This window comes from Pantherophis guttatus, chromosome 6 (genome assembly GCF_059756535.1).
Source record: "Pantherophis guttatus breed Tessera chromosome 6, ASM5975653v1, whole genome shotgun sequence".
In the NCBI taxonomy this organism is placed as follows: Eukaryota; Metazoa; Chordata; class Lepidosauria; order Squamata; family Colubridae; genus Pantherophis; species Pantherophis guttatus.
The window spans coordinates 48,818,677-48,834,710 of record NC_142068.1 but is presented as its reverse complement, the minus strand read 5'-3'; the positions used below and the strand labels follow the sequence as shown (position 1 = coordinate 48,834,710).

The window sequence follows — 16,034 nt, the reverse complement described above, 5'->3', positions numbered from 1 at the left end:
ATATGTCAGTGATTGTATATAAATCTACTTCCAATGTTCTTGGAATTGTCCTGCATCCTTCTCTTATAACATCCTTCCAGGAAAAATTCTGGATTTGCTCACAGGCATTTATAGTTCAACCAACAGCACAGCCTACTAATTTCTAAGCTTAATTCATGCCATCCCATACCCTGCTATATATTTTTACTAGCCGCTGCAAATAAAATGAAGACTGCATGTGAAGTGTTTTTATTCATGAAAGGCAATAATCAATTTTCAGAGACAAAGTCAAATTGATACGTCCTCTAAGCAGATAAATAAGGCAAATAAGTCAACATCGTCATTTAGATTGGTAGGAAGATAAGGGTAAAAAAAGCTTTTCTTCCTGATCAATGTTGGCCATTTTCCTTTTGAAAGGGAAACATTTATTGCAGATAATTACCATTTCAGTGCAATTATATACTGGTTGAATAACATACCACAAAACATATTAAAGCTGAGCAAAGCATTTCAGATATCAGATGACATGCTGAAGCAATAGCTGTCAATATCCCTTGTCATCCACTGAAAAAGCTTCCCATAGTTTTCAGAGCCCATAATCACAGGCCTCAAGACTACTATTGAAATATAGTTCAAGGAAGCCCTTGAAGATTTGAGGATCAGTTATTGTGGCCTGAACAGCTGGATCTAGCTTCATCAAATCAATCCAGCATTTTAACCCTGGAGTATGGTCCAAACATCTGAAAAAGAACAGAAAAAGATTTGAGATAACAGTGAAACTTTGAGGCAATTATCTTTGAGCATCTTGGGACACCATTAAGACATTCCTAAGTCAATAATATAGAAAGAATCCAGGTTCAATATCCAAGTAAAACTGGGAAAGAACATTGTCTGACGCCCTGCCATCATTAATTGGGGTGGAGAACATACAGGTAGTTCTCGACTTATGACCACAACTGAACCCAAAATTTCTGCTGCTAAGAGAGACATTTGTTAAGTGAGTTTTGCCCCATTTTACAACCTTTCCTGCCACAGTTGCTAAGTGAATCATTGCAGCTGTTAAGTTAATAACATGGTTGTTAAATGAATCTGGGTCCCCCATTGACTTTGCTTGTTAGAAGGTCACAAAAGGTGATCACATAACCCCAAGAGATTGCAACCATTATAAATATGAATTGCCCAAGCATCTGAAATTTGATCATGTGACCTTGAGGACGCTGCAACAGTCGTAAGTGTGAAAAACAGTCATAAGTCACTTTTTTCAGAGCTACAATTTTGAACGGTCACTAAAAGTGCTGTTGTAAATCTAGGACTACCTGTATTGAATTAGATGGCTTAAAACACTTTTTTACATTCCTAATTGTACATAGAAAGATATATGGTTTTCAATTTCTTAAAGGAAAGTCCTACAGATATAGCCAGATAGCTGTAGTTTAACTCAAATGCATAATTTCATTACTTCAAGTTCTATCAGTTCAAATTATAGGGGTTTTCCAGCATATATGATTGGCTTCCCAAACTGTCAAAGGACTACCTAAAAAAGTATAGATGACAATTACCATATGCTAGGAAGTAAATACAGTGTTAAAATAATCTACCCAAAGCTTTCTATTTCCACCTTTGGATTAAAGAAATTGAGGACATTCTGCTAACTCAGATGAGCAGAATATCAACAGATATAATTACATCACACCCAATTCAAAGTAAGGACATGAGCATCTGTCACGAGAAGAAAAATAATGATCGAAATTGAACAGAATTGCTACTAAATTCTGGTTCAGAAAAATGTATTTCATCTACTTGCCTTAGGCAGCAAAGTTAGAAGATGAATGGACACATTCAAAACAGAAAAAAGATGATTCTCCTATTCCAGGGCCATCAAACTCCCGGCCCATGGGCCGGATGCATCACACACTGAGCACGCCATGGTCGGTTTAACAAAGGGGAGGGGGGGAGAAAGTCATGATATGTCACATGATGCCGCCATGACAATGTGAGTTTGACATCCCTGTCCTATTCTCTTTTGCCTCCTAATGACGTCGCTTCCATGTAAATTAAAAATAAAACACATGGAGCTAGTACAGCTCTCCTGGCAGTAATCTGCAAAAGTAACCATGCACAAGATTTAAGAGCAAAAACGATAAATGAGTCAAAGCACTTACTCAAGTAACTGGAAGGCTTCTATCCGTTCAAACCAAGGCCAGATTAGATAATCAATCATGGATACTGAATTTCCACCAAAGAACTTAGTTTTGTGGTTTGCAAGCATCTAAGATATAGGGAGATGTGACATTTCTAAATAAAATGCAAGGCATGACACCATAATAACAGAAACTAAATACGGAAAGTTGAGAAAAATTATAAAGATAGTTCACTGCAATTCTTATTCTGATCATCTGTAAATTAATGTATTTATTTAAATTATTTCTATGCTGCCCAATTGTGTTAACACTGGTTGGTACAGGTTACATTAAATCCAAATTTTTAAAAATGCACAATAGATCCAGAAATGTTAGCGCCAACGTATTTCCTTTCCTAAAGCTCAGTCTATTATTAGGTTTAAGCTATTTAGAGTTAAAACTAAATCATTTATAAATATTGTAAAATCAGATTTTAAAGAAGAAAATTATGAGAAATTTTTTTAAAAAAATCTTAGAAGTGCTTAAAAATAGAAGCATCTATAAAAATGAGAGGAAATGAAGCAGGAAACAGAAAGTAAAAATGGATACCTGCAGAAACAACCACTTGAAAGAATCTTACAAATTAGGAGTACAAAGATTTTCACTGTAAACAGCTGCATCCATGAATCTTCATAAAACTCAAGCTCTGATCAATTCAAGTACCTTGGAAGAGTTTTGAGTAGAGATCACCTCTGCTTCAAGTTCAACAAATTCTCAAAGCTTCCAAAATGCCAGAAATAACTCTTTTGAAATATGAGTTTCAAGACATTTTTCCAAGTCTTGCATTCAGACTGGCTTGAAACGAAGTATTTTGTACATCCCTATTACAAACATATTTCCACTAATGAGATTGTATTTCTCCATGCACAAGTCGTTAGCAGGGATATTCCATCGCCTTTAAAATGACTTAAATGTTAAGAGATTTTAAGAATATGTATTAATGCACCAGTAAGACTCACTTCTAATTTGTACTATTTTGTTAACAGGAAGGGATAGGGACAAAAATGAAGGCATCAATTAAATTCATTAATCCACAGCTCTCCAGGTATCCTGTCATCTAGGGTATAGACAGTTACCTGTCTAGGGCAGGGGTGCTCAACTCCCGGACAGCAGCTTGGTACTGGATTGCAGTTTGTTGGGAACTGCGCTGCACAAGTGGTGGGTGAGTGTACAAAGTGCCATTTGTGGAAGTGGCAGGCCTGTGCACAAAAGCATCCTCTCTCCCCCACCACCGGCTGTCCACAGAGCTGGGAAGGTTGGGCACTGCTGGTCTAAGGTATACCTGAAGTACTTTCTTATTGCTGTGTGAACATGTGACTTCTACCAGATTTGTTTTGTAAGGGAAGGGATTGGATAGAAATGAGGGATATAATCTTGTGCGTTCAGTTTGGACCTAAAACAAAGGTCTGATCTTCACACCACCTTATCTCAATGAAATACATGCACATCATCTCTCATACAATATAGACACTATTGGTTTGCCAACCTTTCTACCTTGCTAAAATTAGGAGTACCAGAAAGAATGTTAGGAATTAGAATCTATCCAATAAGTTCAAAAGGAGAAACTGTGGAGTCCTAAAAAGAATGAAAAATGAAACAGTGAATCAATCAGCAAGAGTGACAAGAGCTTTACATCTCTTCAGAAGCCGTGTATGAATTTGCTGGGATTTCAGGAAGAGAATAATAAGTCCATATTATTGAAGCTTGGGACAATGACAGAAAGACAGCTGCAGCCTGATTCCTAGTGCTGCTGCTTTGTGGATTCTTTTCTCTTTCCATTCTACATCCTCCTGAATCTATAAGCCCCTCTCCTCCCTTTCTGTGGAAGAAGTGTTGTAAAAACATGTACCTGCTGAGTTTGTGCTGGTTTGGTTTTTCTTAAAATAAAAATTATTTTTTATAAGTTAGATAAATCTTTAAAAGATGCAAGAAGCTTAAGGGACACACAGTTGTTAAGACTTATGCCATGCAACTTCCCTGTAAAAAGAGTAACCTGCAAGAGTCTCAGACAAAACCACATCTACTCAAGTACTGTATGAGAATCGCTCCCCCTAGGAGATTCAAGCAACTTTGTATAAATTGAATGAAGTTATTTAAACTAGAAGACCTGGCAGTTCAGTGTACCTCTATAAAAGATACTGTTAAGATCAGACTATCACATAATAAAAAGCAACATTGTTCTTATAATGGCAAGGAATGGTGGGAACAGAATAGAAAAGTTCACCTAGAGTATACAGTATGTCAATCAGCATTCAAGAAATGCAGGGAATTCTCTACTTCATTTTTTCCCCAAGTTTCATGTCTTCTAGAACTATTCTGCCAATTAAGGTCATCAACCATTTACCTCTTCAAGCTTCAGAAGTTTTTCCTGGAACTCATTCTTTAATTCTGATGCATCTTCACCATTCCTAAAAGCCCGAATATAGTTGAAGCATATTGGATGCAACTAAATAAATCAGAAATGATACATTACCAAGCTGCACAAAAGTATAGGATTTTTATTCAAGAAACAAAAAATTACTATGGGAATACAGAGATATCAACAAGGAAGACAATAAATTGTCCATATAAATAAAAATAGGATCATGTATGTTAGTACAACTGGGACCAGAATTTCCATTGCTAAACCAAGTGTCATATTGCTTAGTGTCAGCAATCCCTGATGTTAAACAAGGATTGTGGATTGTTAAGCAAACACCTCCTCACCACTGCCATCTTCCAAAAATCAATTTCAGCAGAAAAGCTGGCAGGAAGTTGCTAGTATGAGGTGGCTTGCAAGCTGGCTGCCAGGCAGGTAAGTGGAAGCAGGCCACGAAAGCATGGGCCAAATGCATCAGGGCTTGAAGTGGTTGCTGCTTGGTGGGAGATGATGCTTGAGAGTGCACAAGTGGAAAGGAGGCATGCCACAAGTGCAGTGGGCTTGGGCCGGCTGCTGCTGGATAAGAGGATGCACAAGTGTTCCTAAGTGGCAGATAGGCATGGTGGAAGAGGGTGCGCAAGGGTGTGTGAATAGTGAGGGGAGCACCATGCGAGCACAGCGGGACTAGGGTGGCTACGGTCAAGACGGAGAGGTTGTGCAAGGGTGGAAAGAGTTCACAAGGCTACATGAGTGGTGAAGGAGATACAATACAAATGTGGCAGAGCCTGGGGTGGTTGTTGCCCCCTATTGGAGGGCAGGTGCCCAACGGTCTGTGAGTGGCCAGGGAGGATGTGCAAGTGGCTGGAGAGGCTGGGCATCAAGGGTCAGGGAGAATGCACAGATGGAGGAGACTTTCCCAAGTAACTTGAGACATCCCTGCTGGCTTCCCTATCGACTTTGCTTCTGGGATACCAGCAGGGAAGGTTTCAAATGGCGATCATGTCAATTTAGGATGCTACAACTGTCGTGAGAACCAGTTGCCAAGCTCCCAAATCGTGATCAAATGACCACAGGTTGCTGGGACAGACAGAACGTCCAGGACTAATTGTAACTAACCATTATTCAACACCACTGTAATTTTGAATAGTCACTGAACAAGTCGTCATTAACCAAGGACTATCTGTATTTATTTAACAGCTCCTATAAGTAATCCCAAGATCATAGATTTGAGATCCTTTTGAATAAGGCAGCATTAATCACATCCAGTGTAGTTTGGAGTTATCAAGCATTCAGAACTTAGAATTTTTTTTTAAAAAAAAGTTCCTTTAATTTACCTTATATGAGCTATAGATGATAGTAACTATTCATCTCTAAACTACCTATTTATTCCTTTGTTGACATTGAAACTCACCATATTGCCTTCACTTCAGAGAGTAATATTTATCTTTCCAAAAGAGTTTTCATTAACCAACAGAATTTTCACTCAGTGATCCTAAAACCTTTGATGTGTTCTTCATACTCTTTAGTAAATAATCTAAGGCAGTGTTTCTCAACCTCAGTAACTTTAAAATGTGTGGACTTCAGCACCCAAAATGCTAGCTGGGGGATTCTGGCTGAACCTGGGGGAAGAATTCATAGAAGAATCAGCCTAGAATCACATGAACTAAATTCAACCTCTCGAATTCCATTGACCTTATCTAACTCCAAGCTTGTGCTACCCGCTAGTACAATATATCGCTAATCATAGGCATGAGTAGCAATACATCAATTGACTTGGAGACCTGATCTTTTGTGCCTGACATGGTTTCCACACAGACATGGAATGATTTAATATTTGGGAAGAAAGAATATGAAACACAAATCCCTAACCTAACAAAATCTTTGCCTTTCAGCACATCACTCAAATTGATGTCTGGTTCAAAGAGTATAATTAGATAATAAAATGCTACTTTCCTCTCTCACTTAGGAGTCACAAATCTTCCGTAATCATTACAGACCCTTTTATCTATTTTTCAACTTTACCTCATATATTTCTAATGAAGTATCTAATCAAATTACCATATTTTAGGCTTCATTTGTGCAAGATATCATAGAAAGTATATTATAGCAGAAGCGGCTAGTTTTTAAAGCACTGAATCACACATAATTTAAACCCTAGACCTCCACCTAGCATGAGGTTATGAGCCCAGTTATTTTAAGATGATTCATTACCTTTCCTTCCATCAATGAATCTAATCTTTCATAGAATTCATTTTGCCTATTCATACACATATTAAGACTCAATGAAGAAGAAAGCCATACTTTCAAATAGATTTATTAATGCAATTTCAAAATATCAGGTTTTATTCTAATCTTCCACACTAAAATGAATTTCTTGCTATGTTTAGTAATACCTTGGAGAAGTATTCCAAAATCATTTTCTGATAAGCTTTTTCATAAGGATCTGCAGGGTACAACTTCTTTTCAGGGTAAGCTTCATCCAAATATTCACAAGTGATTGGAGATTCATTGATCAGCTGACCCTTGCTTGTTTCTAGCACAGGTACCATTCCAAGTGGGTTCTTCTCAAAAAACCACTCTGGTTTGTTCCTCAAATTGATATTAACAATTTCATGGCTAAATAGAATGAGATGAAACCATCAGATTAATTATTTCAGGAATCTATTACTAAGACACTCTATAAAAATGAGGTGATTCAAAGTTGTTGTGGGGAAAATAAGAGGAGGAAGGTATATTGGATATGTTCATCACCTTAACCTATTTGTAAAAATAGTAAAGACAGGATACAAAAATAAAAAATACAACTAGTAATTTCCTGCTTTATGCTGTTTGAAAAATACAACATGATAATATTAACTCTTGGAAACCGAAAAAGAAAACTTTAGATTCTGATTTTATGGATACATCTGTGTGTCTCTGTATAAGGCTGTCTCTGCACCATCCAGCCAGGAAATCAAAACAGTTAATGGCTTGCATCTGCAGACTGACACTATGCTCCATAATAGTTTTGGATTTCATGACACAGCTAGGAAAGTCCCCATTAGCATTTAGCAAAGGGGAAAGAAGTCCCGATACGTCACGTGACACCACCGTGACAATGCGAATTTGACACCCTTGTTCTATAGCATTAAGAGAAGGAAAATAAGTGCTTTTAAATACAATTTTTATACGCCCAAATATCTACCAGCACTCTGCTAATTTTCAACCCAACAGGTGTTGGTATTTTTACATTAAGCCCTAATGAATATGGAAGGCAAAGTATCTGCTCATACTTGATTCCTTTGGCTTTTAGGATGAGTACTGTTCTCTGTGCAAAAGGGCAGTGACGCATACTGTAGACCCGGATGGTTCCTTCAGGCACTGGGCCTGGAGCAGGAGTTCCTGAAAGACAATCTCCAGTCAGAATTAACAAAAACTACATTCTACCCTGCAAACAATAAGCCACCCAAAAATAGGGCATGAAGAAGTATAATAAGTTGAGAGAGTCCTCAACTTATAACAGTTCATTTAGTGACTTTCGAGGTTACAATGGCACTGAAAAGAAGGACTTATGACCATTTTTCACACTTATGACCATTGCAGCATCTCCATGGTCACGTGATCAAAATTCAGAAGCTAGGCAACTGACTCATATTTATGACGGTTGCAGTGTCCCAGGGTCATGTGATCACCTTTTATAACCTTCTGACAAAGTCAATGGGGAAGCCAGACTCACTTAACAACTGTGCTACTAGCTTAATTGCAATTAACAACTTAACAACTGTTGCAAGAAAGGTTATAAAACACGGCAAAATTCACTTAACAAATGTCTCACTTAGCAACAGAAATTTTGGGCTCAATTGTAGTCGTAAAAGAAAAAGAAAAAAGGACTTCCAACTGACGTCACGGCAAGATCAGACCTGAGGAGTAGGTCTCCGTGCTCTCACGCCGAGTTCTCCGCATTGGAGGGCTCTGAAAGGAGTTAAAGCCACCCTGTAGGAATGGTGAAAAAAAGAGGGGCACCCTGCAGGTCACAGAGACCAGCAACTCTCCTGCCTGACCCAGGGCTTCTTCCCTCTCATCCACGATGAGGAGAAGAGGTAGTTATCACGATTGACATGAAGCTGGGACAGCTGAGGCAACAAAGAAATGTGCAGGAGCCATGTATATGAACAGTGACTGGAGCTGGGTGAGAAGATTCCTTTTGTATTTAGACCCTAAGTTTAAGAGAAAAAAAGGAAAAGAGGAAAATCCAGGAAAAGAGACTCTTAGAACTATTCCTTAAAGCGGCGAATAATCATAGAAAGAAAAAGTCCTAGACCCAAAAGAAAGGAATTAAGGGGAGGAAAGCTAAAGACCTTTTAAAACATCGAAAATTGGATTTTTAAACTGGGTAGGTGTTCTTTTGGAAAGGTATTATAAAATGCTGGAACTATTTACTTGAATAGCCAACTTTGCTTTTATAAATTGAACTAAAATTGGATTAATCAATTTACCAGACTTGAAACAACACTGAAACCTAAGCTTAGGGCACCATCTACTGGTGAATGGAAAATATACCATACCCCTAGGAATTCCTGATAAGAGAAATAAACAATATTCATCTGGAGGACTGTGGTAATACTTATTGTTCTATTTTATGATTACTGGAGACTCTATTGTGAGAATAAGGAAGACTCTTAAGTAAAGTAAAGTGACTTTTGATTTGTGAAAACTGCTTAGATTACTTAAATGGAACTGAGTAATAATCCTGAGATGTAAAGGACTATGATTATTGAACCTTCTGAGGAGCAACATTGGACTTGAATAATACCATTGTTTTTGGACTATTGAGTAAGAGCAGGTCTTACTAACATAAGACAATTTGCTCCATCAGAGAGAAATGAGTGAGATTTCAAAAGAAATGGAGTTGATGTTTCAAAGTATTAGGGATACTATGACAAAGAATCACAGAGAGATAAAGAACCTATTGCAAGGTATAAATGGGAAAATAGAAAATATCCTACAACTGATAATGAAGATCAAACAGTCCAGGAAAAAGAGGAGACAGTAGAAAGATTGGAAGAAAAGATAGAACAGACAAACCAGCAAATAAAGGAAGAAGATGAGGAGAAGGAGAAAATGGTAAAGATAATAATGACTGATGAAATAAACCAAGGGAAAAGTACTTTAAGAGATTTAAAAATGAAATTGACTTGGAAAATATTTTTGAAAGGGAGATAGGAGTTTGGGTGGACACTCTGGAGACTTGGCAATTTAGGAGGGTAGAGATGGGAGAAATATTCAGATTGAAGATGCAGATGCTAATAAAGACAAAGATCCAAGAGAGGAATATGGGAAAAAAGCTAAAAAAATGAATAAATATTGAAGTATTAAAACAGGCAAGAGAAGATGAATAGAAAGAAATTATTTCTTTTTTCCCCTTTTTTCTAATACCATGATGGCCTGATTAAAAACTAGAATAGAGGTAGAAATAAGAATACACGCCCTTATATAAAGTAATAGGAAAGATTGGCGGTTGAAAGATGGTATTATTAGGTATGTTTAAATAAGAGGACAATGGGTACTAGAATGGCGTATTTGACTTTGAATAACCAAATAATGAAGGACTATGTCTTAATATAAAAAACTCTATTAACGCTAGGATTAGTAATGGAGGCCTGACTAGAAGTTAGAATAGAGGTAGAAATAAGAAATAGGAGGAATATTAGCAGATATAATTTTTATTTAATAGAGTATAAGTGTAATTAGATGGAAAGATTAGAGGTTGAAAGATGGTGTTAATAATATCACATAATAGCACATAACGTGTGCTTAATAATATCATTGGCATTAAAATGGAACATGGAAATATTGAACAACTACTCTACAACTACAACTAACGGATTGACTACTGCAATGCTCTTTACATGGGGCTGCCCTTGAGGACCACTCAGAGGCTTCAGCTGGTGCAAAATGCAGCCGCGCGGGTTGTGATGGGAGAATCCCGATACTCCCATGTTACACCCCTCCTGCGCGGCTTGCATTGGTTACCGGTTGCCCTCCAGGTGAGATTCAAGGTGCTGGTGATGACCTATAAAGCCCTACATGGCTTAGATCCAGGATATTTGGCGGACCACCTACAGCCAGCAACGATATCCCATCGCCCGGTTTGCGCCCATAGAGAGGGCCTGCCCAGGGTAGGCTAGACAGTGTCGGCTGGCGGCCCCCAGGGGTAGAGCCTTCTCTGTGGGTGCGCCCACCCTCTGGAATCAACTCCCCTTGAAGGTCCGATTAGTGCCTGACCTTCGCACCTTCTGCCGTGAAATAAAAACTTGGCTTTTCAAATCCCTTGACCTGGACTGATGGGGTTTTAAGGATTAAATTTAATTTTTTTTAGATTTTAGATTTTATTTTGAATTGTGGCTTGTGTTTTTATTATTGTGAGCCGCCCTGAGTCCATTGGGAGATAGGGCTGCATATAAGCAGAATAAAATAAATAAATAAATAAAACAAACAAGTATATCAATACTAGGATTATATAAATTTGATTAATGTAACAATTATTATCACTGTTTGTATCAAAATGAATTATACCCAGAAGCCACACTGTTTGTATGCATTGATATTGATGTATATTTAAAAATACCCCCCCCCCAAAAGAAAGAAAATAGGTAGGGAATAAAACACTCAAAGCAAGTATCCAGTAATTAATGTTACTCATTCCAATATTTGACACAGTCTGCCTTCCTGTAATACGCTACGCTTGTGTACTCTGTTCAAGTTTGTGTGTGGTACAAATTCACCCAGTCTATAGTTCAGTCTTTGCAGAAATCCAAATAAAGTTAATTCAATAAACCAAGATTAAAACTACCCAAGCTTCATGTGTTTTATGAATACAAATACTTACATTTGAGTCATAATAGAAAGGAATGAGTACCAAGAATACAAAACATTCTTTTGTTAGAGTAATCCTTATTGGCCAAATTAAAAGCAATTTTATGCACTCAAGTTTAATGTCTGTTAACATGCATACAGTAAATATACTAGGGCAAGGCTGCTTATCAGAAGCATGCATTCCACCAAAAGTCATGGTACACTCCCTCAACACATATTTGGTTGTACAATTTTAGATATTTAGCTTTTTTAATCCTGATTATAGTGAAATCCATTCATCGCCTTTGGCCACACAAGACCAGCGATTAGGGGTAACGACATGATATTCCTCCCAAAACTCAATGGCATGCCGCCCCCCAACTCTTGAAAAACGGGTTGCATGAAGACCAGCCTACAGCCCTAGAAAGGAGAGTTGCCTTAAACCAGTTGCATTAGATGAAGGTGCTCCTCCTTGCATCAGAGCGCTTGCTCACCTTTTCCCAAGCTTCTAGCGAATTCCCCAGACATCTTACTTCGGGCCACCAGAAAACGCAACCAGCTGTGCACGTCGGAATTTTCCCTTCAGACGCCGCCTTTTCTCTCCACTGGCCCCTCTATGCAGTTTGGCTCCTCCCTCTTCGTTAGTCGGCAACTCTCCCTCCGCTGAGTGCTAAAAGAGTTTCGAGTTGAGTGATTGACATGAAGTAAGTAATTTGGAGGGCTGAGGGAATTGATCTCCTACTACGGCGCTAATCGCTTCCGCGTAGCAAACTGTGGGACACAGTTACTGGTTAACTGTAAAGCTGCGTGTGTATAATCTCAGAAAGGAAGAGTACGAATTCAATCTACTGTGTAAATATGGGTTTGAAAATCAGATACAAGAAATAAAAAGTATAGGAACAGGGTGGCAAATGGATTCTACTCCACGTCCTCTACCCGTGTTTATATTCGCTTTGTCTGTGTTCGGACGTCAGCGTGTCATTTTCTTAGGAGAATTCAGAACGTTCCACACCAGACTAAAGGATATAGTGCTATAAATCGTGTCATGTAAACCCCAGTAACATAGGATTTATACTAAGCCCTGTGATTCAATTTAATGCGTAAATCAGGCAACTTGCCTGAGGACGTGCAAAGGAGCTATGCAGCCAACACAGAAAGGTAAAATGCAACGATCCTCAGAAGCTATATTGTATATTGTAGTGTATTTTTATTATTTATATTGTTGGATGATTGTTGTTGGGATTGGGTATTTTTGAACTCTGGCAAAGTGCCAAAATCTCTGGATGGGGTGGTATATTAATATTTGTATAAATAAATAAATCAGTAAAACTTTTCTCTCTTGCAAATTATTTCCACTTAAAATAACGCTTACTGGCTGTGCAGACTTAAAATAATGACCAGAAATGGAAAATTAATCCCCCCTCCCTAAAATATCTTTTATATCTGTAAAATGCTGGTTATAATTGATATGCCTGATAAAGTAATGTACATAGTATATTTTAAAACTATATAGCAAATCTATAAAAATATAGCACTAAGAGAACTATCTGAGGGAAAGTTTATAAAAGAAGTAGACAAACCTGTTGGGTCATAGTTCCAGAGATATACTACCTTATTGGATTCTGCAATGCCTTCAACAATGGCAGAACTCCTAATGTACTGAAAAAGTTGTTAAAAACTCAGGAAGACAAATCTGCCTTGAATGGTAGTTCTTGTTGAACTGTATAGCACAATTCAATTCCATGGGAGTGATGGGTTTCAGATTTTGAACACATTCTGTAATTTAGCCCATTTGAAGTATCTTGACTGAAAATGTATTGGCCTACAATGCATTGTTATTATACCCAGATAAAGTTTACAGACATGAGTTTTATTATCCGTAGTAGATAGATGAATGCTTTTTTTTCAAAAACACCACTTTCTTTCACTACATTGAAAATTTTTGTAGAAAGTTCTCTTTCAGGAGTAAAAAATAACCTGATGCCCAATATCTATCTAGATAAATAGCTAGATAGGTATTCCAAAGCTTCTGTTTGTCTCTGCAATTTTGAAATGTTTTCCTCTTATTTCTGGTTTGCAAAGGAATTCAGACTTGGTTCTAAATTGTAGATCAGTCAATGTTCACATTATTGCCACATAGTTTTGAAACAAGTTTGTCATCAAAAAGATGTTTGCCCTACTCTCAACTAAGAGCAACTAAAATTATCAGCACTTTAACAATTTAAACTTGCAAGCAGTTTTAAATCCCAGTTTTAGAAAATATTAACAATAAAATATGTAGATTGTATGCATTTGCAGATCAAAGTATGACCAGGTTTTTCCCAAGCAGATATTCAGCAGGCCTGTTGGGACTTTAAAACCTGCAATTACAGGTTGGGAAATACTGTGTTACCACAAAAAATGCTCTGGAAAACTTGCTAGAAATCTTCCTAGGTTGCCTAATTCTATAGCTCTTATTACTGAAGATTAGTGCAAATATTGGTAATTGCATCTGCATATAATATGACTAGATCCTCCTAAATCCAGGCAGAGGAGGTATCACAGAAGGTCATGGAGAATGAGAAAGCTAACACATCCTGTGGAACTTCCAGATCCAGATATACAGGGAATTACTGGCCAATCAACAGACAAAGTTGTAGTACTGGTAGACAGATGAGTGATGGGTATAGATGTAGCAGTGCAAAGTGACAGCAATATCAGAAGGAAGTATGAGAAACTGGAGAAATGCCAGAGAGCCTGAAGGAGCAACTGGAGAGGATGCGGAAAGTAAAGGCCAAAGTAGTGCCAGTGGTGATAGGAGCATTCAGGGCTGTGATTCCTAAACTGGGAGAGTGGCTCCAACAGATCCTAGAAAAAACATCAGAGCTTTCTGTCCCAAAGAGTCAGTTTGGTTTTAGTGGTTAATGCACCAGGATAGAAAGTGGGAGATCATAAGTTCTGTCTTAGTCATGAAAGCTGGCTGGGTGACTTAGGGTCAGTCACTCCCTCTCAGACAATCCACCTCACAGGGTTACTGTTGTGAGGAAAGTAGGAGGAAGGTGTGTTGGGTTGAATTATTTGTAATAATAAAGACCGGATACAAATAAGTAATATAAAGTGCTAGGAACAGCTAAGATACTGCAAACCCCTCCCAGACATCTGGTAGAGAACCTGAGATTGAGAAAGACTATACCATCCATAAGGGTGAGAAAGGAATTTGTTTATATATACCCACACATTACACATTAGTTGGCCAGTCAACAAGAAAGCCAAGAAACAGGGCTCTTAGCAAATTCAAACACAGTCAGGGTTTTAAAGGTTTATCAAAGGCTAATGGTTAGGCCATATTCCACAAAGCAGGATATTCCACAAAGCAGGGCTACTGAATAAAATGCCCATCTTCTAATCCCCACCAGCTGTTAAGTCTTTGGTTGAGACAGGATTTGCAATGTGCCCAATCTGCTAGATTGAATTGGATAGGTAGACACTTGGAAAAAGGCAGTCCAGCAGGTAGCCCAGTCTCAAGCCAGTTAGATTTTATAGTTGACTATCAGCATCTGGAATTGTATCTAGAAACATACCAGTAACTAATAGCAATAGCATTTAAGACTTATATACTGCTTACATAGTGCTCTACAGTTTAGAGTCAGCATATTGCTTCCAACAATCTGGGTCATTTTACTGACCTCAGAAGGATGGAAGGTTCAATCAACCTTGAGCTGTGAGGATCAAAACCCTGGCAGTGAGCTTAGTCAGCCTGCAATATTGCATTCTAACTACTGGACCACCATGGCTCTTGCCTGACTTAATGGTTTTGTTGTTTTGAATCTGTAACTGTGGGTTAATAAGCGTGCATTCAAATTTGCAGAAAGATATGTGCAACTTTGTACCATGTAGATGTATATCTCATTTATATGGAGATTCATGTTTGATGCAAGTGTTAACCTGCTTTATTACCTTGGAGAGTACTCATGCTGCTACAAACCAACACCAGGTAAGGAACAAGAATCAAAATTTCCTGAACCAGATCAGGGAGTGGATTACAACAGATTTCTACTCTCAATTTGAATTAAATACTTTATTTGATCAAGTGTGATTAGACAAACCCTAACACCTGAACTAGAGAGACCACTATCTAACATTTCAATTTTATTTTGATTTAAAGCCAAGACTTAACATGGAGCAATAAATTTATGGTTGAGCCTGACACATAGGTTCAAGCCTAAGATTGTGTTCCGAGATAAATACAAATAAATCAAAACTAGAAGTGTGCTTTTATCATACTGACCTCAATTTAAGTGCCAGCAAACAAAGCCTATTTAGCCTCCTATTTAGTTGTCTTCCGTAATATGATTTCATCTACATACACTAGACCAGGGGTCAGCAACCTGCAGCTCTGGAGCCACATGTGGCTCTTTCAGCCCTCTGCTACGGCTCTCTGTCACTCAAAATATGCATCACAACCGTCAATATGCGACACCCGCTGGCATGTGATTTATTGAGTTTTTCAATCCCTGGTAGTCAACCATGGATAAATCCAAGAAAATAAAAGTTTCAGAAGAAAACAGAACGTTTAATTCAACTACATGTGTTAGTTTTGTGGTTGCTCAAGAAATAGTCAGGCACAGGAAGGGTTTTGTGGCTCCCGGTGTTTTCTTTTCTGTGGGAAACGGGTCGCAATGGCTCTTTGAGTGTTTAAGATT

At 38.0% G+C, this 16,034-nt stretch overlaps 1 protein-coding gene across 1 annotated transcript; it reads right to left on the bottom strand.

Annotated features, from left to right (window-relative positions):
* Window positions 1-212: 212 nt before the first annotated feature.
* Window positions 213-12,127, bottom strand: LOC117678681 (glutathione S-transferase omega-1-like). Its single transcript, XM_034440050.3, has 6 exons — window positions 11,847-12,127; window positions 7,791-7,899; window positions 6,912-7,134; window positions 4,504-4,605; window positions 2,142-2,248; window positions 213-719 (listed from the first exon to the last, which is right to left on the bottom strand). The coding sequence occupies exons 1-6, from the start codon at window positions 11,878-11,880 to the stop codon at window positions 566-568; spliced, it is 729 nt and encodes a 242-aa protein (XP_034295941.2). The 5' UTR covers window positions 11,881-12,127; the 3' UTR covers window positions 213-565.
* Window positions 12,128-16,034: the final 3,907 nt, after the last annotated feature.

Excerpts from the sequence above, each read along its gene's own strand:
- LOC117678681 (XM_034440050.3), bottom strand. The coding sequence starts at position 11,880 with ATGTCTGGGGAATTCGCTAGAAGCTTGGGAAAAG. Across the intron at positions 4,606-6,911 it reads TTTTGGAATACTTCTCCAAG|TTGCATCCAATATGCTTCAA; the intron begins GTATTACTAAAC and ends TGATTTATTTAG. Across the intron at positions 2,249-4,503 it reads AACTTCTGAAGCTTGAAGAG|ATGCTTGCAAACCACAAAAC; the intron begins GTAAATGGTTGA and ends CCTATATCTTAG.